General features: G+C 41.3%; 1 protein-coding gene across 1 annotated transcript in view; it reads left to right on the top strand.

The window, feature by feature from the left end:
• The first annotated feature begins 4,566 nt into the window (after window positions 1–4,566).
• The window catches only part of lsamp (limbic system associated membrane protein), a 1,017,468-nt gene continuing 997,470 nt past the window's right edge, over window positions 4,567–24,564 (top strand). The window contains exon 1 of the mRNA XM_061925611.1: window positions 4,567–4,790. Within this exon, the coding sequence (XP_061781595.1) occupies window positions 4,727–4,790 (64 nt within the window). The 5' untranslated portion in view covers window positions 4,567–4,726. The remainder of the gene's footprint in view (window positions 4,791–24,564) is intronic.

Raw genomic sequence — 24,564 nt, 5'->3', positions numbered from 1 at the left:
CTGCGCCGGAACGTAAATCACTCTTTGTATGTTTTTCCTGTTCCCCCTGATCGAGCTGTGTGCCTTGACTCCTCTGTGGATTTTGGACTGCCTCCCTCGATCCTTGGACACGGACCTCGTTGCTTCTCTCCAGCCCCCGACCGCTTGCTTGCCCACGGACTGCCTTCTTGCCTTGCCCCTCTGGACTGACGAAGGATTCATCCAACACGCACTTACAACAAACACTGGTAACATTTACGTTGTTAATCCTGCACATTGTTTCACACCAAACACATCGAGTAGCATACACCTCCCATACACTCATCAACGGTTTCAATAAATTTGTTGAACCGATCCTGGTTTTGGTGTCGTCTCCTTCCTCCGCCGTACGGGGTCTCTGCCACACCAGAGTCCGTTTGGAGGGACTGGAGGAGATGCAGATGAAGAGACGGGGCTGCGCAGCTAACGCTGAGCGCCGGGACGGACAAGCTTCACAGTGTCTTGGCTGAATGAGCAGGTATCGGACACCTCGGTCTCCTTAGACGCATCCTCGTTCATTCATGCGGACTGGACACTGGTCGAGATTTTGTGCGCAGCCGAGGGTGGAGTCGGCTCGCTTGGTTGCTTTGTTGGGTCTGCTCCTATCTCTGGCCATGCTCCCCCGACCCCAGCAGACGATGGCGTGGAACACCTCAGAAGCCACCACAGTGCATATGTTTTTGTTTTGTTTTGTTGTTGTTTAACTTTTGTGGCTGTGTGTAGAAATGGCTGGTTGCATCAGATCTGCTCTTTTAATGTATTCCATGTATTTTGTGTTCTTTGATGTTTCCCTCTTACACACATGATTATGTGTGCTATGGCTATGAGTTTGTTTTCCCCTTGGCCTCAGTCTGGACCCCCTCTCCATATATCCATCCATCCATTTTCTACCGCTTATTCCCTTCGGGGTCGCGGGGGGCGCTGGAGCCTATCTCAGCTACAATCGGGCGGAAGGCGCAGTACACCCTGGACAAGTCGCCACCTCATCGCAGGGCCAACACAGATAGACAGACAACATTCACACTCACATTCACACACTAGGGCCAATTTAGTGTATATATATATATATATATATATATATATATATATATATATATATACACAAGTTGGCAGACCCGTCAGCAATCCTGTTCTGTCTCCCTGTAATCTTTGTCTGCTCTTGAATGAGATTGTGCTGAAAAATTGTTTTTCCCCTCGGGTATTAATAAAGTATTTCTAATAAAGTATTTCTGGTAAAGTATTTCTGATTCTGATTGTGCTGGATCGACTCTCTATTATATGCTGCCCTTTTTTTGGCTGCAGCTGTTACACAAACTGTAATATTGTACATCAGGGGTGTCCAACTCATTTTAGGTCATGGGCCGCGTGGAAGGTTGAATCTGTGCACACACGGGCCGCACTAATAAAATAATGGCATTAAAACTAAAAAAATAAAGACAACTTCAGATTGTTTGCTTTGTCTACTTCGACCAAAAATAGAACAAACACATTCTGAAAATATGACAATAAAAGTATAGAAAAAAATACCCGGCAGCGGTAAAGTTTAGACCGCGGGAAGTCTCAAGTTTTGTCCTTTCTAGCGCATACAACAAAACACCTTCTCATTGTAATTGCTTGTTTTTTGTTTTTTAAACTTTTTATTATGGCTGTCAGCGAAGAAAAACAATTAGTCGCACCGTCTCATAAGTCGCAGGGTTCAAAGTGTGGGGAAAACGTAACAGCCTACAGTCTGGAATTTAAAATACTATGTTTAGGAAGTTGGTCCATCGGCATGCGTCCTTTGTGGCTTTAGGTTGTGTTATGCCTTTCTATTATTGTGTTGTGGTGTTTGTATTTGTTGTGGCTTTTGCAATCACGCTATAGCTGAAAGTCATTGTGCTGTGGCTTTATGATATTGTATTGTCACGTTTGTATTTGTTGAGACCATTCCCGGCCACCGTAGTTATCCGCCAATTTTGTTGTGCCGACTGACGGCAATGATGCCACAGACGGGCAGAAAGACTCGAGTAACGTTTAACGTCCTTATCAATAAAAGTGCTAAACTTGATAAATAGTCTGCCGTACTAAAATCCAATGTTCTCTTTTTTCTAAGATTGATAACATCGATCAGTTTCCTTTTAAAACAATGTTGGATCGATACATAAGTTCCAGAAGGCAAACACAATGAGCACAGATCCATGCAGTTGAATCTAAGGAATAGTAATCGATATATCAATATATAATCAATCGTTACACTCACTCATTTACATGATACCCGTCCCAGGAGACCGAATGCAATGGATGTCGAGTGGGTCTGACATAATATTGTGAGAGTCCAGTCCATAGTGGATCCAACATAATAGTAAGAGTCCAGTCCATAGTGGGGCCAGCAGGACACCATCCCGAGCGGAAACGGGTCAGCAGCACAGAGATGTTCCCAACCGATGCACATTTGAGCGGTCCACCCCGGGTCCTGACTCTGGACAGCCAGCACTCCATCCATGGCCACCGGACCTGTGTGTCTCCCCCTCCACAAGGGAGAGGGGGGAGCAGAGGAGAAAGGAAAAGAAACGGCAGATCAACTGGTCTAAAAGGAGGGTCTATTTAAAGGCTGGAGTATACAAATTAGTTTTAAGATGGGACTTAAATGCTTCTACTGAGGTAGCATCTCTAACTGTTACCAGGAGGGCATTCCATAGTACTGGAGCCCGAATAGAAAACGCTCTATAGCCCGCAGACTTTTTTGGGAACCTGGGAATCACTAATAAACCGGAGTTCTTTGAATGCAGATTTCTTGCCGGGGACATATGGTACAATACAATCGGCAAGATAGGCTGGAGCTAGACCGTGAAGTATTTTATACGTAAGTAGTAAAACAAGAGGGAAACATCAGGAACACAAAAGGATGACACACAAACACAGAGCTTGTTATGTATACAAAGGGAGTTGACGGCACAGAACCATAAGGGGGAGGTTTAGCTCTATGTATTTTATTATATATATATTAACTATATATATAATAAACAATATTCTAAATTAATTAACACGGAATGGTGTGTGATTGAGTATTACCCTAATTGTTGAGTGAGGAAGCAGAGTAGTGATGGGATCGGCAGTTCTTTTGACTGTACTGAATCACTAGAATCAGTTCCTTGAATTGAGTTGTTCAAAAAATGTGTTCACCGAAACCCCCCCCCCCCCCCCCCCCCCCCCAAAAAAAAAAAAGGAGGGGGGGGCGTGCGTAGTACAGTACAGTGCAGACATTCGCGGGAGAAGCAGCAAATAGGGTAAACGCGAGTCCCTACACAGCTCTGTGCATGCAGTACACCAGGCAGTGAGTGACTGACACAGCGCCACAGTCAGCACAGTTCAGTACGTGAACCTGAATCACTTCTGTAGCAGAAGTTCTGTGTACAGGTCGGCGAATCATGAGTCAGTCAGTAACAGCTTCCCCAGCGGCAGATCTCGGTGTGTGTCAGTTCGCGAACGACACAAGCCCTCACCACCCAATGAACGACGCGCACAGTGACTGGACGAGAGCCTCAATGTGACGTCGTCCTCCGCGACACAGTCAGTTCTCTGTGTCAGTAGGTTCGCGAGTCCTGATTCTGTCGTTCACTGAGTGATTCATGTCGTTAATCCGCAGTGAACGAATCGTTCACTCAGTCCCTCCTCCCGCCCCCATGATGAGTAGCTGGCTGGGTTCAGTGAGTCACAGAATGCGCCAGTTCCACTCATACCGGCATGGTCGCGGAGGAGCTCAACTGAACTGAGAAAGGAACGAATCAGTTCATGAAGTGATTCGGCTCAGTACGTTCACTCAAAAGATTCGTTCGTTCGAACGAATCGTTCGCGAACGACACAACATTAAAGCAGAGAAGTCCAAAGGGGCTAGGCAGGGCGAGGTCCGTGATCCAAGCGGGAGGTCAGTGGGGCTGAGAGAGGCGTCAAAGAGTTCCGTGTCCTCAGCGGGGGTCGAGGATCGAGGGAGGCAGTCCAAATTTCACAGGGAAGTCGAGGCACACAGCTCGCTACAGGAAACACGGGAAGCCACAAGGGAGATCAGACTCGGGAACTGGGAAGACACGGAGATAGAACAAGTACTCGGGAGGGAAGCCAGACACGGGATGCTTACTACGTAACAGATGATTACGTTCTGGCCCGGATAGCCGGTTGAGCAGGCTTCTTGAAGGCAAGACGTGTCATTAGCGTCGGGTGCGTAGATTGCAGAAAGAAAATAGACATTATAAACAAAGGGAGGCAGCTAACATAGAAGCGGTCGGACAAATAAAAAAAAAAAACTTGGGACTTCCCGCGTGCCGGATTTTGGACGCTGACGGGCTGCATTCGGCCCGCTGGCCCTAGTTTGGGGACCCCTGCTTTACGCATGAAACTATCACATGTTGTGGTACAGTAAATACAGACTATGTCAGTGTGCAGTGAAACTATCATCATATGTCGTCGCCCCCCCCCTCCCCTCCACCCTACCGGTTCCGGTAGAGGTCGCTAATGTCTCAGTGTGTGCGCGCGCGTGCACGTGGGAGCATCGCAGGAAGAAGTGGCATCCTCCAGTCTACAGTTGGTCCTTCCTCCTCTCCTCACTGCTTTCAGTCGCAGCGTGTGTTTTTTTTTTTTTTGCTTTCCTCTAGTGGAAATAAACCACCTTTTGATTATTATTATTTTTTTTTTTTAGCGCGGAGCCCTTTTGGAGCGGACCAGCGAGGACGTCATGGCTTACTTGTGGATACACACCGTGTGGATTCCCGGGGTCGCTTTCCTCTTTGGATTTAAAGGCAAGGGAACGTCTTATGATTCATTTGCATGTCTGATGTGTTGGCGAAAGGAGACTTTGACAAGTGGTCTCAGTTCACGCAAACATGTGACGAGAAGGTCCTGGCGCGGTTTTATGCTGCTTATGAGCTCATTGGGGGTGATGATGCTGGCTGTAAACAAAGTTGACACGTACAGTTGTGTGTGCGTGGGTTGGTGCGTGAAGGATAGCAACAGTCTTTGCAGTACATGTTTCACCACTTTTGTCATCGCCTCCCCAAAGCAAACGTGTCTGATGCTGCATCATCAGTAGGACCAAGTGTCATTTGTCTTTGTGCAAGTTGCATCCTTGCAAATCACGCTCACTTTCACTATTCCAAGCAGTTTGCATCACTCGTTTGTGACCTGTTATAATACGTGGACTTGCCTAATGCTGTCAAGGAGGCTTTTAGTCTTGAGTGTGTGTGTGTGTGTGTGTGTGTTTTGTTTTGCTCCCCTTCTTGAGACATCAACAAGGAAAAGTACCTTCCATACGGAAAACCATTGCATCTAATAGAGAGCCAAATACTAGAGTCCGTGAACATTGCTCCAAAGTCAGGAGTTTTTGTTGATTTAATGTGCACACAAGAGTGAACATTGACAGACGGCAGCTAAAGAAGGGCTTACCTATTCATCCTCGAAAAAAAGCTGATTTTACGACTTCCGGTGCTGACGTAAGACAACCCGCGTCCCATAGGTCAGTGGTTCTCAAATGGGGGTAGCGTACCCCTGGGGGTACTTGAAGGTATGCCAAGAGGTACGTGAGATTTTTTTTTAAATATTCTAAAAATAGCAACAATTCAAATATCCTTTATAAATATATTTATTGAATAATACTTCAACAAAATATGAATGTAAGTTCATAAACTGAACATCAAATCAAGTAGGCTATTCCATTCATTACAATGCAACAATACAATATTGACAGCTAGATTTTTTGTGGACATGTTCCATAAATATTGATGTTAAAGATTTATTTTTTTGTGATGAAATGTTTTGAATCCAGATGGATCTCAATTACAATCCCCAAAGAGGGCACTTTAAGTTGATATTACTTCTATGTGTAAACATATTTATTTATAATTGAATCATGTGTTTATTTTTCAACAAGTTTTTAGTTATTTTTATATCTTTTTTTCCAAATGATTCAAGAAAGACCACTACAAATGAGCAATATATTGCACTATTATACAATTTAATAAATCAGAAACGGATGACATAGTGCTGTATTTTACTTCTTTATCTCTTTTTTTCAACCAAAAATGCTTTGCTCTGATTAGGGGGTACTTGAATTAAAAAAAAATTCACAGGGGGTACATCACTGAAAAAAGGTTGAGAACCACTGCCATAGGTGACTAAGACTATAGTGGCCATTAACAGTTAGCTTCTACAGCTGGGGTGCCCAAAGTGCAGCACAGGGGCCGTCGGTGGTCCGTGACTCGTTTGTCATCGACTTTAAGCACATTACAAAAAACAAACAAAAAAGAGATTTAATTTGCACCCCTGGTGGTGGAATCTATCAAAATTAAGGTGGTCCCAAAAAAGAGGGATTTTTCAAATTGACTGTGTCGGTTTTAAAAGTGCTCCCCCTCTGGTCAACATATGAAATAACAAGTGTGTGTAAAACAATGAAATGCTCCCCCTCTGGTCAACATATGTAGTAACAAGTGTGTGTAAGAAATTTTAATGCACTTGCTTTGGCCAAAAGTAATACAAAAATTAAAAATATATATGGATATAAAGACATACTGTAATAATTTGAAGTACATAAATAAAACTAATTACAAACAAACAATTGAACAAAAAATTGATGAACTAAAAGCTTACATTTTTTATATTTGCATAGTTTGTATATATTATTAATGTTGTAAATGCAAATCTTTATATATCTAGAAAAGGTGGTCCTAAAGAGGTAGGCATTGTTCAGAGGTCTCAAGAAGGTAACAAATACAAGAATGTTCATGTGTGTATGTTGTTGTATTTCTACCCTTGCGACATCAACAACGAAAAGTACCTTCCATATGAGGACCGGTGAACAAGTTAGTACCGAAATCATGGTCCCAATACGGAAAACCATTGCATCTGATCGAGAGCCAAATACTAGAGTCCGTGAACATTGCTACAAAGTCAGTTTTTTTTATTTTTATTTAATGTGCACACAAAAGTAAACATTGACAGGTGCAAAGGCAGCTATATATGATAAAACAAGACGGCAGCTAAAGTACGACTTCCCTATTCATCCCCGTAAAAACTCGCTGGGTGAACACCTGATTTTACGACTTCCGGTGCTGACGTATGACAACCCGCTTCCCATATGCGACTAAGACTATAGTGGCCATTAACAGTTAGCTTCTACAGCTGGGTTGCCCAAAGTGTGGCACAGGGGCCATCTGTGGTCCATGACTCGTTTGTCATCGACTTTAAGCACATTACAAAAAACAAAAAAAAGAGATCTAATTTGCACCCCTGGTGGAGGAATCTATCAAAATTAGGGTGGTCCACAAAAGAGGGATTTTACAAATTGACTGTGTGTCGGTTTTAAAAGTGCCCCCCCTCTGGTCAACATACGAAATAACAAGTGTGTGTAAAAAATTGAAGTGCTCCCCCTCTGGTCAACATATGTAGTAACAAGTGTGTGTAAGAAATTGTAATGCACTCGCTTTGGCCAAAAGTAATAAAAAAAAAATAAAAATATATATGTATATAAAGACATACTGTAATAACTTGAAGTAAATAAATAAAACTAATTACAAACAAACAATTGAACAAAAAAAAAGATCAACTAAAAACTTACATTTTTTATATTTGCATAGTTTGTATATATTATTAATGTTGTAAATGCAAATCTTTATATATCTAAAAAGGGTGGTCCTAAAGAGGTAGGCATTTTTCAGAGGTCTCAAGAAGGTAACAAATACAAGAATATTTATATGTGTGTGTTGTTGTATTTCTACCCTTGAGACATCAACAACGAAAAGTACTTTCCATATGAGGACCGGTGAACAAGTTAGTACCGAAATCATGGTCCCAATACAGAAAACCATTGCATCTAATAGAGAGCCAAATACTAGAGTCCGTGAACATTGCTCCAAAGTCAGTTTTTTTTGTTGATTTAATGTGCACACAAAAGTAAACATTGACAGTTGCAAAGGCAGCTATATATGATAAAACAAGACGGCAGCTAAAGAAGGACTTACCTATTCAACCCCGTAAAAACCCGCCGGGTGAACAGCCGATTTTACGACTTCCGGTGCTGACGTAAGACAACCCGCTTCCCATATGTGACTAAGACTATAGTGGCCATTAACAGTTAGCTTCTACAGCTGGGTTGCCCAAAGTGCAGCACAGGGGCCGTCGGTGGTCCGTGACTCGTTTGTCATCGACTTTAAGCACATTACAAAAAACAAAAAAAAGAGATCTAATTTGCACCCCTGGTGGTGGAATCTATCAAAATTAGGGTGGTCCAAAAAAGAGGGATTTTACAAATAGACTGTGTGTTGGTTTTAAAAGTGCACCCCCTTTGGCCAACATATTTAATACTAAATGTGTGTAAGAAATTGAAATGCGCTCCCTTTGGCCAAAAGTTAAAAAAAAAATAAAATAAAATAAAAATGTATATAGAGACATACTGTAATAACTTGAAGTAAATAATGAAGACTTAAAAACTAATTACAAACAGAAAATTCAACAAAAACAATTATTAACTAAAAGCTTACCTGTTTTATATTTGCATATTATGTATATATTATTAATTTAGTAAATACAAATCTTTATATATCTAGAAAGGGTGGTCCTAAAGAGGTAGGCGTTTTTCGGATGTCTCAAGAAGGTAACAAATACAAGAATGTGTGTGTGTCTGTGTGTTTTTGTATTCCTATCCTTCTTGATACATCAACGAGGAAAAGTACCTTCCATATGAGGACAGGTGAACAAATTAGGACCAAAATCATGGTCCCAATACGGAAAACCATTGCATCTAATAGAGAGCCAAATACTAGAGTCCGTGAACATTGCTCCAAAGTCAGGATTTTTTGTTGATTTAATGTGCACACAAGAGTGAACATTGACAGGTGCAAAGGCAGCAATCTATGATAAAACAAGACGGCAGCTAAAGAACGACTCGCTGGGTGAACAGCTGATTTTACGACTTCCGGTGCTGACGTATGACAACCCGCGTCTCATATGTGACTAAGACTGTAGTGGCCATTAACAGTTAGCTTCTACAGCTGGGTTTCACAAAGTGCGGCACAGGGGCCGTCGGTGGTCCATGACTCGTTTGTCATCGACTTTAAGCACATTACAAAAAACAAAAAAAAGAGATCTCATTTGCACCCCTGGTGGTGGAATCTATCAAAATTAGGGTGGTCCCAAAAAAGAGGGATTTTACAAATTGACTGTGTGTCGGGCCCTGTGATGAGGTAGCGACTTGTCCAGGGTGTACCCCGCCTTCCGCCCGAATGCAGCTGAGATAGGCTCCAGCACCCCCCGCGACCCCAAAAGGTACAAGTGATAGGAAATGGATGGATGGATGGACTGTGTGTCGGTGTTAAAAGTACTCCCCCTCTGGTCAACATATGAAATAACAAGTGTGTTTAAAAATTTTAAGTGCTCCCCCTCTGGCCAACATATTTAATACCAAATGTGTGTAACAAATTGAATTGCGCCCAATTTGGTCAAAAGTAAAAAATAAAAAATAAATTATATAGAGACATACTGTAATAACTTGAAGTAAATAATGAAGACTAAAAACTAATTACAAACAAACAATTATATCAAAAAAATGATTAACTAAAAGCTTACCTTTTTTATATTTGCATAATATGTATATATTATCAATGTTGTAAAAACAATTTTTTATATATCTAGAAAGGGTGGTCCTAAAGAGGTAGGCATTTTTCGGATGTCTCAAGAAGATACAAATACAAGAATGTGTGTGTGTGGTTTTTTGTATTCCTATCCTTCTTGATTCATCAACGAGGAAAAGTATCTTCCATATGAGGACTGGTGAACAAATTAGAACCAAAATCATGGTCCCAATACGGAAAACCATTGCATCTAATAGAGAGTCAAATATTAGAGTCTGTGAACATTGCTCCAAAGTCAGGAGTTTTTGTTGATTGAATGTGCACACAAGAGTGAACATTGGCAAGTGCAAAGGCAGCAATTTATGATAAAACAAAACGGCAGCTAAAGAAATTCTTACCTATTCATCCCCGAAAAAACCTGCCGGGTGAACAGCTGATTTTACAACTTCCGGTGCTGAAGTAAGACAACCCGCTTCCCGTATGTGACTAAGACTATAGTGGCCATTAACAGTTAGCTTCTACAGCTGGGTTGCCCAAAGTGCGGCACAGGGGCCATCTGTATTATAAAAAAAAAAAAGAAAAACAGATCTCATTTGCACCCCTATCAAAATTAGGGTGGTCCCAAAAAAGAGGGATTTTTAAAGTGCTCCCCCTCTGGTCAACATATGAAATAACAAGTGTGTTTAAAAATTTGAAGTGCTCCCCCTCTGGCCAACATATGTAACAAGTGTGTGTAAGAAATTGACATGCGCACCTTTGGGCCAAAATTAATTCATAAAAAATAAAATAAATATATATATAGAGACATACTGTAATAACTTGAAGTAAATCATGAAGATTAAAAACCAATTATATACAAAAAAAAAAAAACTTTACTAAAAGCTTACCTTTTTTATATTTGCATAGTTTGTATATATTATTAATGTTGTAAATACAAATCTTTATATGTCTACAAAGGGTGGTCCTAAAGAAGTAGGCATTTTTCAGAGGTATCAAGAAGGTAACAAATTCAAGAATGTGTGCATGCGTGTGTGTGCGCGTGTGTGTGCATGTGTGTGTGTGTGTGCGTGTGTGTGTGCATGTGTGTGTGTGTGTGTGTGTGTGATGCTGCATGACGCATACTGTGCAGGGAATTCAATGAATAACTTCTCTCACTAGAAAGCCGACCAGGTCAAACAATCCAAATATGGATTATCGCCTCAATGTCTTCCTTTTTCGACACACACCTGTCCCATATATCGTGAATATATATTGTTCAATATTCAATACTGTTTAATACCTTGCTCAAAAGTAAAACATTTTCTAGCCAAAAAATATACCATATTACGGATTACCGGTTAAAAAAATATGTAATATTTTTAAGCGTCTATATTTTTCACAATTACAACAGTAAAACCTTGATTTCCGAACTTAATTGGCTTTTGAACATGGTTCGGAAACCGAAAAGTTTGTATAGTGAAGCAGAGTACACCATGTAAATATGAGTAAATAGTTCTAGCCTTGACAAAAGTTCCTATTTTAGTAACAAAAACTGCACACTTTTGAAGACACTATGATGTATGTACTGTATGTTTGTGTTTATATTAGGGATGTCCCGATCCAGGTTTTTGCACTTCCGATCCGATACCGATACTGACCGATACCGATACTGGCCTATCTGAGCATGTATTAAAGTTTAAAGTTATTTAGCCTACTTAGTTGTCAGAATCATGTTGAAAAGGGTTTTAGTACTCTTGATAACAACTAGCCAGCTGAATTAGGGGAGTTTTAATAATACACAATGGTTGGTAACAAGAAACTACCTGTTTATTCATATAGACAAAATTATACATGACAAACAGAAATGGCATCATTGAACTAGGGCTGGGCGATATGGCCTTTTTTTAAATATTGCAATAATTTAAGGCCATATTGCGATACACAATATATAGCTCAATATTTTGCCTTAGCCTTGAATGAACACTTGATGCATATAATCACAGCAGTATGATGATTCTATGTGTTTTGATTGATTGATTTAAACTTTTATTAGTAGGTTGCACAGTGAAGTACATATTCCGTACAATTGACCACTAAATGGTAACACCCGAATAAGTTTTTCAACTTGTTTAAGTCGGGGTCCACTTAAATTGATTCATGATACAGATATATACTATCAGATATATACTATCATCATAATACAGTCATCACACAAGATAATCACATTGAATTATTTACATTATTTATAATCCGGGATGTGGAGGGGGGCGCCGGATGTAAGTGTCAAAAAGACAGCCAAAAGTGTTTGATATGAGAATAAATCTAAAGTTAAAATATAGGGTAGAAATGCACCCATTTGCAGGAAATGTAGTTTTGATTTTCAAAATTTTCTTTCAAGGCTTGCATGTCTACATTAAAACATTCTTCTTCATACTGCATTAATATATGCTACTTTTAAACTTTCATGCAGAGAAGGAAATCACAACTAAAAAAATCACTAATTTTTTCATACGGTGTTGATGTGGAAAGTTTTGCCTCGGCATTTTGATGGTGTGGGTGTGTGGTACCGAATGATAAATAATAAATAAATGATAAATGGGTTGTACTTGTCTCCTCGACTGCGGAAGTTGTGGATCGGTGGAGGGAATACTTCGAAGACCTCCTCAATCCCACCAACACGTCTTCCTATGAGGAAGCAGTGCCTGAGGAATCTGTGGTGGGCTCTCCTATTTCTGGGGCTGAGGTTGCTGAGGTAGTTAAAAAGCTCCTCGGTGGCAAGGCCCCGGGGGTGGATGAGATCCGCCCGGAGTTCCTTAAGGCTCTGGATGCTGTAGGGCTGTCTTGGTTGACAAGACTCTGCAGCATCGCGTGGACATCGGGGGCAGTACCTCTGGATTGGCAGACCGGGGTGGTGGTTCCTCTCTTTAAAAAGGGGAACCGGAGGGTGTGTTCTAACTATCGTGGGATCACACTCCTCAGCCTTCCCGGTAAGGTCTATTCAGGTGTACTGGAGAGGAGGCTACGCCGGATAGTCGAACCTCGGATTCAGGAGGAACAGTGTGGTTTTCGTCCTGGTCGTGGAACTGTGGACCAGCTCTATACTCTCGGCAGGGTCCTTGAGGGTGCATGGGAGTTTGCCCAACCAGTCTACATGTGCTTTGTGGACTTGGAGAAGGCATTCGACCGTGTCCCTCGGGAAGTCCTGTGGGGAGTGCTCAGAGAGTATGGGGTTTCGGACTGTCTGATTGTGGCGGTCCGCTCCCTGTATGATCAGTGTCAGAGCTTGGTTCGCATTGCCGGCAGTAAGTCGGACACGTTTCCGGTGAGGGTTGGACTCCGCCAAGGCTGCCCTTTGTCACCGATTCTGTTCATAACTTTTATGGACAGAATTTCTAGGCGCAGTCAAGGCGTTGAGGGGATCCGGTTTGGTGGCTGCAGGATTAGGTCTCTGCTTTTTGCAGATGATTTGGTCCTGATGGCTTCATCTGGCCAGGATCTTCAACTCTCACTGGATCGGTTCGCAGCTGAGTGTGAAGCGACTGGGATGAGAATCAGCACCTCCAAGTCCGAGTCCATGGTTCTCGCCCGGAAAAGGGTGGAGTGCCATCTCCGGGTTGGGGAGGAGATCTTGCCCCAAGTGGAGGAGTTCAAGTACCTCGGAGTCTTGTTCACGAGTGAGGGAAGAGTGGATCGTGAGATCGACAGGCGGATCGGTGCGGCGTCTTCAGTAATGCGGACGCTGTATCGATCCGTTGTGGTGAAGAAGGAGCTGAGCCGGAAGGCAAAGCTCTCAATTTACCGGTCGATCTACGTTCCCATCCTCACCTATGGTCAAGAGCTTTGGGTTATGACCGAAAGGACAAGATCACGGGTACAAGCGGCCGAAATGAGTTTCCTCCGCCGGGTGGCGGGGCTCTCCCTTAGAGATAGGGTGAGAAGCTCTGTCATCCGGGGGGAGCTCAAAGTAAAGCCGCTGCTCCTCCGCATCGAGAGGAGCCAGATGAGGTGGTTCGGGCATCTGGTCAGGATGCCACCCGAGCGCCTCCCTAAGGAGGTGTTTAGGGCATGTCCGACCGGTAGGAGGCCACGAGGAAGACCCAGGACACGTTGGGAAGACTATGTCTCCCGGCTGGCCTGGGAACGCCTCGGGATCCCCCGGGAGGAGCTGGACGAAGTGGCTGGGTAGAGGGAAGTCTGGGCTTCCCTGCTTAGGCTGCTGCCCCCGCGACCCGACCTCGGATAAGCGGAAGAAGATGGATGGATGGATGGATGGGTTGTACTTGTATAGCGCTTTTCTACCTTCAAGGTACTCAAAGCGCTTTGACACTACTTCCACATTTACCCATTCACACACACATTCACACACTGATGGAGGGAGCTGCCATGCAAGGCGCTAACCAGCACCCATCAGGAGCGAGGGTGAAGTGTCTTGCTCAGGACACAACGGACATGACGAGGTTGGTACCAGGTGGGGATTGAACCAGGGACCCTTGGGTTGCGCACGGCCTCTCTCCCACTGCGCCACGAGATAAGCGTCTTGACAGACGTTACAATATTTGAACAATGATGACGAAAACTGTTTTCTCTGTCGTGTCCGTGTGTCGAAAATTGTTATGCGCTTATTTATTATTTGATTTTGTGCGTGGCATATAATTGCTATGCGCAGAGGACGCTTGAGCAGTGCGCAATTGCACAGGCGCGCACCTTAGAGGGAACGTTGGTCACACGGCTGCGCTAGCATCACAGCTAACGTTAGCCATGCTGCTACCTCTCTGCTCGGGGAGGACATATACGTATGTGACGTATGACGTGACAGTATGTGACGTGTGTAAGAAGGTGCGCTTGCTGTCTGTGAGAGGGAGACACAGAAAAGAGTGAGAAGAGCCTGTCGTGTAATGCCAGCAGGTAAAAGCAACTGCGTGAGAATCCACAGACCTGTGGATGTGTTGAAGGTGTGCTGGAAAATGCGGAACGGAAATTAGGGAGCAGCAGAAAAGTGGAATGTATTATTTAAATCGGTGCGTTGGAAAACACGGACCGGAGTTTTTTTTTTAAACTGGATCTGGATCGGCATTTTCCCATGCCTTGCCGATACGCATTTTTTGGCAAATATCGGCGGCCGATCCAAATATCAGATCGGGACATCCCTAGTTTATATATAAATATATTAGGGGTGGAACAATTGATCGATACATCGATCTATCGATTAATATTTCTACATTTCAAGTATATATTTGCAATGTGTAGAGGCTCTTGTAAATCGAGTTGTAGTTAAATATTTGACACACTGATCAAGCAGCAGAGAGGAGCTATCGTTAGTTATTTGTCTATAACCTGACCACTTCATTGTTAGCTACCTCTCTTTCATTTATAATGTATATTTTCTGCTGGATCTACTCTTTATTTTATGCTGCCCTTTTTATTTGCTGCAGCTTTTACATATACTGTAATATTGTACATGGTAACTGGGATTTATTATATATTGTATATATTATCCATCCATCCATTTTCTACCGTTCGGATATAATGTATCAGTATATATTATATACTGTATATATAATATGTACATATTGCATATATGTTATATTTATATTGCTACTATGGTGCATTTTTAGTCTACTTTATACCTTTTGTTTTCGCCCTCTTTTTGTGCCCTTGTGTGCATTATCCTTTCCGTCCTTATCCTTTCCATCCTTTGTAACTGAGCTACTGTGTGGAACAATTTCCCTTGTGGATCATTAAAGTTTGTCTAAGTCTAAGTCGCAAACAGAAGTTAACAACATAAGCAGATGAACGGAGAGAATTAGGTTCTAAAGCAAATTGGTGAATGCGTAAAAAAGCTGTAGTCACTCACTAATCACCAAATGCAGTAGCTGTCCGAAGCATTGCATAAGTCATGCACCGTGCCACCATTATTAAAAAAAAGTTTGATGCGCGTCACATTGCGTCTTTAGAGAAGCCTCCGTAAACATGCAAGGGGCGGGGATGAGCCTAATAGGAATGCCCTGTGCTTCGCAAGTCAGGCGGAGAGAAAATCAAACGGCTATAACAAAAGCACATCAACAAATAACGGTATGGCGGTATCGTCTCAAATATATACCGCTGTTTAATATATAACTACAACTACAACTATAGTACCGGTATATCGCCAAGCCCTAGTAACCATAATTAATTCATACATAATTCCCTTACTAGAAATAACGGGAATATAGGAAAATTCACCTTCCAACGTCCAGTAACCAGTATTTATTTCACAGTCACACTGCTTGATTTGTATTGCTAAAAAGTTACTGAATCGATTTCAACTCACTGTATCGTTTCGTATCGTATCGTTCTAAAAAAAATATCGTCCCTGAATCATATCGGCAACCACAATTATTGAATCGCATCGTTGTCAAAACAAATCGTCACGCCCCTAATATAAGGGTACATTAAACATATGCAGCTGAGATAGGCTCCAGCACCCCCTCCGTGTCCAAGCGGGAGGTCGAGATCCAAGAGGCAGCCAGGGAACCAGAGGGAATAGGGGGAGACGAGACACACAGCTTGTGACGCGGGAACAGGGGAATGCTGCTGGATGACGACAGGGGGACACGAGACAAATGAACACGGAGGGGGAGAAACATAGAGAGAGAGTGTGCATAGAGAGATTGACGGCTTACTGTACTGGAACAGGTCGCTACGTTCTGGCCCGGAATGCAGGTTTGTACTGGCTTAAGAAGCCCAGGGAGCTCATCAGCGACAGGTGTGTTGAGTGCTGACTGATTGGCGATTGAATGCAGCCGCCTGCTGTAGCCGGAGTGGCACAGATGAATGCACACTGGAGTGCGCCAGGGCTGTGACACTATCAATACAACTAAAGTGCAAATGAAAACACAGCTTGACCCCTTTAGTCGTACTTTTTTGGTGCTTAAGAAACTTTTCTTTGACTTTAGCCCCAGACTTCTTCTGTTTGTTTAATATTGTCATTACTGCCGCGAGTGGTGGAAAAGTGTATTACGACTAGGGATGATGTTTGATAAGAAATTATCGAGTTTGAGCCTATTATCGAATCCTCTTATCGAACAGATTCCTTATCGATTCTCTTATCGAGTCCAGATAGGTTGTTGTATATGGAAAAAAACAAACAATATTTGATTTAACAAAAGCTCACTTTTATTATATAAAAAAAAAAAAAAATCTAATAATTAAATAAATATTGACTGTTACCCCCTTAAAAAAATAAAATAAAATAAATAAATATTGACTGTTGTTACCCAAAGTATATTAAGTGGGACTTTTCAGAAAAACAAATATATACAGTAACACAAAAACAACCTGTCTCTGTGATCACTATAGGTGTATAAATAATAATATAGTGTTAAATAAAATCAGTCCTTTGGGCACAAAACTGAAAATAATACAGCTCTCCAAAAAGTGCACTTCTGCTGCTATTTAACATAACTGTTTGTTATGATGCTTTGACATTTAGCACTTTATTTCTTTATTGAAAGGAAATTCTATGAAGAGAAAATTTGTTTGCAAATGTGGTTACAATGCTAAAAAATGAAAAGTTAAAGCTAAAAAAAAAAACACTTTATTGAGTTAACATTATGTCTTTATAGGGGGAAAGATGTGATGTTATGAGCTAGGGAATATAACAACTACATTACCCAGCATGCAACGGGAGTGACGAGCATGCGCGGTAGCCCCGAAAAGTGTTGTTGCATGTCACCACCTGGCAGCAAAGAATGAGGTTATGAGCACGCTGTGAAAGTAAACGTCAAGAACTCAGCCAACACGCCTCGTCTGCATTATTTATAATTAGACAGACAACACATATACAGTGTGATTTTGTTTTGTTTACAAGGAAAGAATAACAATAGTTAAAAAAGAGAGATATATGTTGTATATATATGTATGTGCTGCGGTTGCTTTAAGAACGTTGCGACAGCTGCCGTAAAGGAGGTGCGTTGCTAGCCTGGTGGCTATGTTTCCGGTTGGTCGTAAAAGTGTTCGTCATGTGTTTGTACCCTGCTCAAATCTCTCAGTAAAGTTATTTATTGGATTATACCTTTTGTTTTGAACTTTATTACACCTTGGAGCGCTTTTTCCGGTCCATTGTTTTTCCTGATTTTGCTATCTGCGCCTAATGACTGAGCTACGTGATGTCATTTCTTGTGATGTCCCACGGGGCATTTCTGGTCGGGACGGGATTCGTTCCCAGGGATTTGAATAAAGAACCAACTCTTTTTCTTTACTATATGGTATCGAACAACCGGGAAAATCGGTTTCGAGTATCATCCCTAATTACAACTGAGTATCGCTGCAGGCCATACAGACCAGAGCTGAGAAACATATTTTGGCGGCCCTTTAGGGGGCGCTTTCGGCACAACAATGGATTTTGGTTAAGAAACACTGTTTTATATCCTACGTACTAAAGCTTTAGGACAGGGTTGCCCATTATGTCGATCCAGGGTACCGGACGACCGCGGAGGGTGTGGCAGTCGGCCCCTAAAAATTAGCGATCATCAATCTTTGTCATGTCTGTGTAATCATGTTTTGTTTTAGTCATGTTTTGTTTTGTTTAGTTATTGGACTCTAGTTTCTGGCTTTTCACTCCCTTGTCTTGTTTCCATGATTACCCATTAGTTTCACCTGTTCCACGTTTGGACTCATTGTGCACTCTTGTTTGTCACCATAGCAACCCATTATTTTTCACCTGTCACGTCACGCACCGGTTTCACGTTTTGAGTCACGCACCTGTTTTTGTTAATCATGTCTGTAGTATTTAAGTTCATTGTTTTCAGTTTGTCTTTCTGGTGACATCCCGCATTTATACCACTGTCACACTCTGTCTACCTCTGCGCACTTCATGCCATGTCCAAGTAAGTTTTTTCTATTAATGCCACAGTTAGTGTTTTTGTTCAATTGTTCACAGTTTTTTGCCCACGTGCAAGTCTTTTTGTTTCGTTAGTCAAGTTTGTACTTCTGCCTTGAGCGCGCTTTTTGTTCCTTTGAGTGTTATAAATAAATATGTATTTACCTTCACGCCATGACCAGTCCAGCTTTACTTGCATCTCGGGAAAACAAACACACCATAGTCCACGTCTTGACAATCTTCACCAAGACGTCACTTTCGTCACTCAATTAACATTCATGCCAATCTTGGGTCTTCTGAGATGAGCTCATTATTAAGAAAAAACGACCGACAGGAAGGAGAGAAACACTTTTTATTTCATCAGACTCCTGCGCGCCGTACCTGCCGTCAAAATTCTAAAGACCGACTGTATAGTTCCTATCTTCACAATAAAAGCGCTGCTTTATCCAGCCTGCGCTAACAAAATAAGAGTCTCAGAAAGCTGGCGTGCACAAGCTAACAAGCTAGGGAGTTTGCCGCCAATGTATTTCTTGTAAAGTGTATAAAAACGAGTATGGAAGCTGGACAAATAAGATGCCAAAGACCAACCACTATCATGTGGTATTGGACAGAAAGGAGGACTGTTATTCTCCTCCATTTGAAAATGCGGACGTTATCAGCGCTACTGTCTGATTCCAATCAATGCAAGTCATCAGAATCAGTCTTGTCTTCATGAAAGAAAAGAATCCATATGTGTTAAACATGCTTGTATTATCATTAAACACCTTTAACTAGTTAACAAAAACCTGTCTTTCATAAATAAATACATACAAATTATATATATGAATGAGGTAGATCCCCTCGACTTAGTCAATTGGAAAGTAGCTCGCCTGCAGAAAAAGTGTGGGCACCCCTGCCTTAGGAGATCGAGATGCTTAAAACATGTTGGAAAGTTAGCGCACCCTTGTAAGTGTTGCAAACAACCCCTTTTAAGGGTACCAATGATGATGTATACATGATGAATACTCGTGTTAAACAATGCCAAAGTGTCAAACCCTAAGGATTATGCATGTGGATGTGAGCCAGCTAGCATTTTGGATGATTCTGAATGCTTGGTTTTGTAGGTTTTTTTTTTTTTTTAACATGGGCAATATATGTTGTCACACTGTGACGAACATACTTTTGTGGGTATTCTAGTGCATGCTCTCTGCCAGCTCTCTGCTCCTTTTTGCCGAGCCTTCCGTGTCACGTGAAATACGTAAGTGTTTATTTGCTCACAACATTTTACACGGGACAGTTTTGTCAACATAGGCCAGTATAAAGTTTGATTCACCGCTAAACTGCTGGTAAACGGCAGAGCCATTCCGACATTATTGCTCGGCCGTGTTGAAGAACCACAACCGAAAGCTGTAAGCCACAATTTATCCGTGTCCTAACTGTTTATTTTGTGTAAAAGTTGATGGCTAACACTCATATTCGAACCGATCCATAATAATTCTCGGTAGCCATGGGAACCGTTACCGGTGTCAACGATACCAATTTTCAGTACTTTTGTGTGTGTTCATGTGGATATTGTTGCGTCTGACCAGTCTTTCTCTCAAGGAATAAAAGTCACTGGTCAATCACAAGTTCTTTCAGATGACACATATGAAGGACCGTCAAGACAGAATAGGAATATTATCAAGTTTTACTAAAGCTTTAGGAGACCAGTCCTACAGTCCGTTAATAGCGGCATCTAGAAGCGGTCTGAAAATCAAACGGGAAGAGACAACTTATTGAATACGAAAACAATCCCCACCCTGCCTAGAAAAGAATACAGCCTTATTGTTCTAATACAGATAAGATAAGAAGGGAGTACTCCAACTCCCACATTCCAATGCTTCAAGGTAAAACACAGAGTTTACTTGCGGACATAAGAACAAAGTGTACACATGGGAAAATATTAGCTGCTTTAAACATGACTATGAATAAAGAATAACTTAAAAATATATGCATTCCCCACAATATAAATGTCATTTTTTTTATAATGAAGTATATATATGTATATTTTTTTATGTAATGTTTCACAGTGAGCTAATAATAATTTCTGAGTTTAAATTGCAAGTAATGTACAGTAGACTTTGCATGCAATGGCAATTCCAAGACGCGAGATGGCACTACGGTTTGTTGCCATAGTTAGGAAGTGGTCTTTGCCATTAAGTTGAATGTGCCAGTCTTGTCTTTTGTTGAGCCCTACAAAGTGTTTTAACTGTATTATTACAATTATAACGTGCGTCTTAGGCGTAGTTTTGATTACCAAATTTGGAGGTGTTGAAATTGCCATGTAAAATCGCTAATGCTAATCAGTAGCATGAATATGGCATATCGAGGTAGTGCATTTTGATAAGTGGAGCCTTACTTTTGAGCGCTTTCTATCTGGCATCCTTGCTTTGTTGGCATGGAAAAGTGTAGTATAATCTGGAGACAGTCCGACTCAGTCCGCTATGAGTGCTTGAGTGATTGTTCACCCGCCGAGTCCTGCAATCCGACACAACGCCACGTGCAACATCGGTATAGAAATATGGTACGGTTTGATTTCACGTGAATCAGTACTCGGTCGTACCGTATTTGGTTGGTACCTGCAAAAGTACCAAATTCAACACCCAACCTTACATACTGTGAGATAGTGTAAGGTTTTCATTTAAACGGTGTTAGGCTTACCACATACATATAGGTATGGATATTAATAGTATTAGTAGTACTATTTTCATCCGATGGCGTGACATATGCATGACATAACTCGAGGCATCAGCGGAAACAAGAGCTCAGCAACAAAGGATTTAGACTTGTTCTTGTTTTTTGTGATTTTTGTTTTTTTCAACCTCATGTTTTAAGAGAAGAACAAGAAGAATAAACACGTTGCGAGTCCCGAACATTGCCAAGTATTTTAGTGCCACGGTAGCAGAAGATGAAACGACGTCTGCTGTCAGTGACAAGGTGGATGAGTGAAGTATTGATTGAAGACTTTGACACAGCATTCTTATCCTGTATTTTTTACAATACGCTTTTGCAACATGTTCCACTATCAGACCTAAATTACAAATTGTATTTCTTTCCATGGACACAAACTTTTTAGGTCACCTATAATAAAATGTTGTTTTTTTGGCCTAAGGGGGACTGTGATGGTTTTAATGTACGTTTAAAACCCTTCCTTGTGGTCTCAATCAGTGTTTCTTAAAACATTGGTGAGCCCCGAGTGCCACCTAGAGGGCCTCCAAAAATATCTGTTTCTCAGCTTTGAAGATGATAAACATACGCTTGCAAAGATGCGGCTAATGGGGGTCAGTGTTGTAGCTTTCAAAGCCCTCTAAAACAACTTCAAAACCCTCCAATTACGTTCTGTTATACACACTGCAAGTATATATATAATGTAGTAACAGACATGTTTATAACAATATGTAATATGTACAATATTTACCGTAATCAATGCCGGAACTAATTCCTCTGCGCATTTATTTCCGTTTCTATAGCAGCGCAGTTCCGACTTTTGGCAAATTCGTATGAGTCTTCTACTCATGGCAGATTTGGTAACAAACAACAAAGACGACTATTTTAGGACAAATGCGGATTCACAACCTTATCTTTTTAATCTGAATACATGGAGGATAACCTGCTGCTTCTAGAAGCAAGCATAAAGTAAGAGTTAGATGCTGGAGCAGATGGAAGCCGAGAGAGTGAGGTGAAAGTGACTCGAAGCTGCAAAATGTGAAATTTGAAGCCATGCTATTTAGACAAAAATGGAGTGCTTACCCAAATAAACCGTAAAAAAACATCCCCGGCCAGCTGGATCAAACAAACTGTCCATTGAGTGAGTCACACTTTATATCGATAATGATACACGCGGCACGTCATGCGTGTATCATAACAGACAGCATACACTGTCTAGCTAGCTGTGTATGAGCAAAACATGAAATGTGGGCTAATACTTTACAGATACTGTAATATGATTGTTCATGTTTTTCAGTCTTATTGCACTGCATTTTATCTATTTTTATCTATTTTATCTATTTTATTTATTTATTTATTTATCTATTCATGTATTTTATGTATTTTTATCTATTTATCTATGTTTTATGTGTTACTACGCTAGAAAAAGAGTTCCTCAGTGTTGCTCTTACAATAATAATGTCGCTACAGTCTGTTTATTATACAGGTTATACTATACCGTTTTTGAATGCATTTTTAAGTGTTTTAGAGGTGGAATTGATTGCTTCCATTAGCTGCATTGTTAGCCACCTAGTCACCTCCTGGTACCCCAGCACCTGCAAAACCCTCAAATCTAGACTCCAAACATCCCAGAACAAGCTAGTCAGGTTACTTCTAGACCTCCACCCCAGATCACATCTCACTCCTATCCACTTCTCCAAAGTGGGCTGGCTCAGGGTGGAGGACAGAGTAAAACAACTTGCACTGAGCCTTGTCTATAAACTCCGCTACACCTCCCTGATACCGAAGTACATGTCAAACTACTTCCTTAACGTAAATGACCGCCATAACCACAACACCAGGGGGAGCTCCACATACCACGTTAAACCCAGATTCCGATCTAACAAAGGTTTTAACTCATTCTCCTTCTATGCCACATCAATATGGAATGCACTCCCAACAGGTGTAAAAAAAGTGCATCTCTAACCTCCTTCAAAACCAGACTAAAAGAACACCTCCAGGCAACTACAACCGTAGACTAACACCCTCCCCCCACCACATCGCACCTCCCCGGATTGTAAATAATCAAATGTAAATAATCAAATGTATATATGTAATTGTTCTTATGCTTTCTGAGCTCACTATGTTCACTGCTGGCTGTACATATCCTACGAAGTCAGACCTACACTGTTTCAATGTCCATTTCTCAGATGATATAATTGTTGATGACTGAAGTGTTGATATCAACCAAACCTAAACCCCCCGCCCCAACCCCCTCCACATCCCGCCCCTCGGATTGTAAATAATGTAAATAATTCAATGTATATACTCTGATGATGTCGTGTCTGTGTGATCATGTTTTGTTTCAGTCATGTTCGGATTTGTTTTTGGACTTTTAGTGCACTTTTGTTTGTTTTGTCACCATAGCAACCATTAGTTCCACCTGCTTCACATCCTCATGTCACGCACCTGTCTCACGTTTTCACATTTTGCGTCACGCACCTGCTGTCACTAATCATGTCACTATTATTTAAGCTCCCAGTTGCCAGGCTGGCGACATCACCCTCTACACACCCTTGTTATTCATGCTTCATGCCATGCCACAGTAAGTGTTTATTAGTTTCACGTCCATAGTTTTGCCTTTGTCCTAGTTTTTGTTTCATTAGCCAAGTTTTTGTACTTCCGCCTTGTGCGCGCTTTTCGTTTGTTCTTTTTGTTAGTGTAAAATTAAACATGTATCTACCTTCACGCCATGTCCAGTCCAGCTTTACTTGCATCTCGGGAAAACAACCACTCCAAAGTCCAAGTCATGACAGATGATTAACTTGTGTGATGACCAAATAATGTTGATAGTATATATTTGTACCATGAAATGATTAACGTGGACCCCGACTTAAACAAGTTGAAAAACTTATTCGGGTGCTACCATTTAGTGGTCAATTGTACGGAATATGTACTGTACTGTGCAATCTACTAATACCAGTCTCAATCAATCAATCAAAACCAAGAGTAAGACAATTGCAAAACACCCCCAAAACATTTTATCTTCTTGTCTCTCATAATATAATGATTGTGAGCCACAGTAAAAATTCCGAAAAAAGTCCAATTCCCCTTTAACACGAATATCAAACATTGTAACATTATACAAACCCCGTTTCCATATGAGTTGGGAAATTGTGTTAGATGTAAATATAAATGGAATACAATATTTGCAAATCATTTTCAACCCATATTCAGTTGAATATGCTACAAAGACAACATATTTGATGTTCAAACTAATAAACATTTTTTTTTTTTTGCAAATAATCATTAACTTTAGAATTTGATGCCAGCAACACGTGACAAAGAAGTTGGGAAAGGTGGCAATAAATACTGATAAAGTTGAGGAATGCTCATCAAAAACTTATTTGGAACATCCCACAGGTGTGCAGGCTAATTGGGAACAGGTGG

The sequence above is a fragment of the Nerophis lumbriciformis genome, linkage group LG30, assembly GCF_033978685.3.
Source record: "Nerophis lumbriciformis linkage group LG30, RoL_Nlum_v2.1, whole genome shotgun sequence".
Classification (NCBI taxonomy): Eukaryota; Metazoa; Chordata; class Actinopteri; order Syngnathiformes; family Syngnathidae; genus Nerophis; species Nerophis lumbriciformis.
The sequence above is the reverse complement of the archived record's forward strand: the minus strand, read 5'-3'. Positions and strand labels throughout refer to the sequence as shown.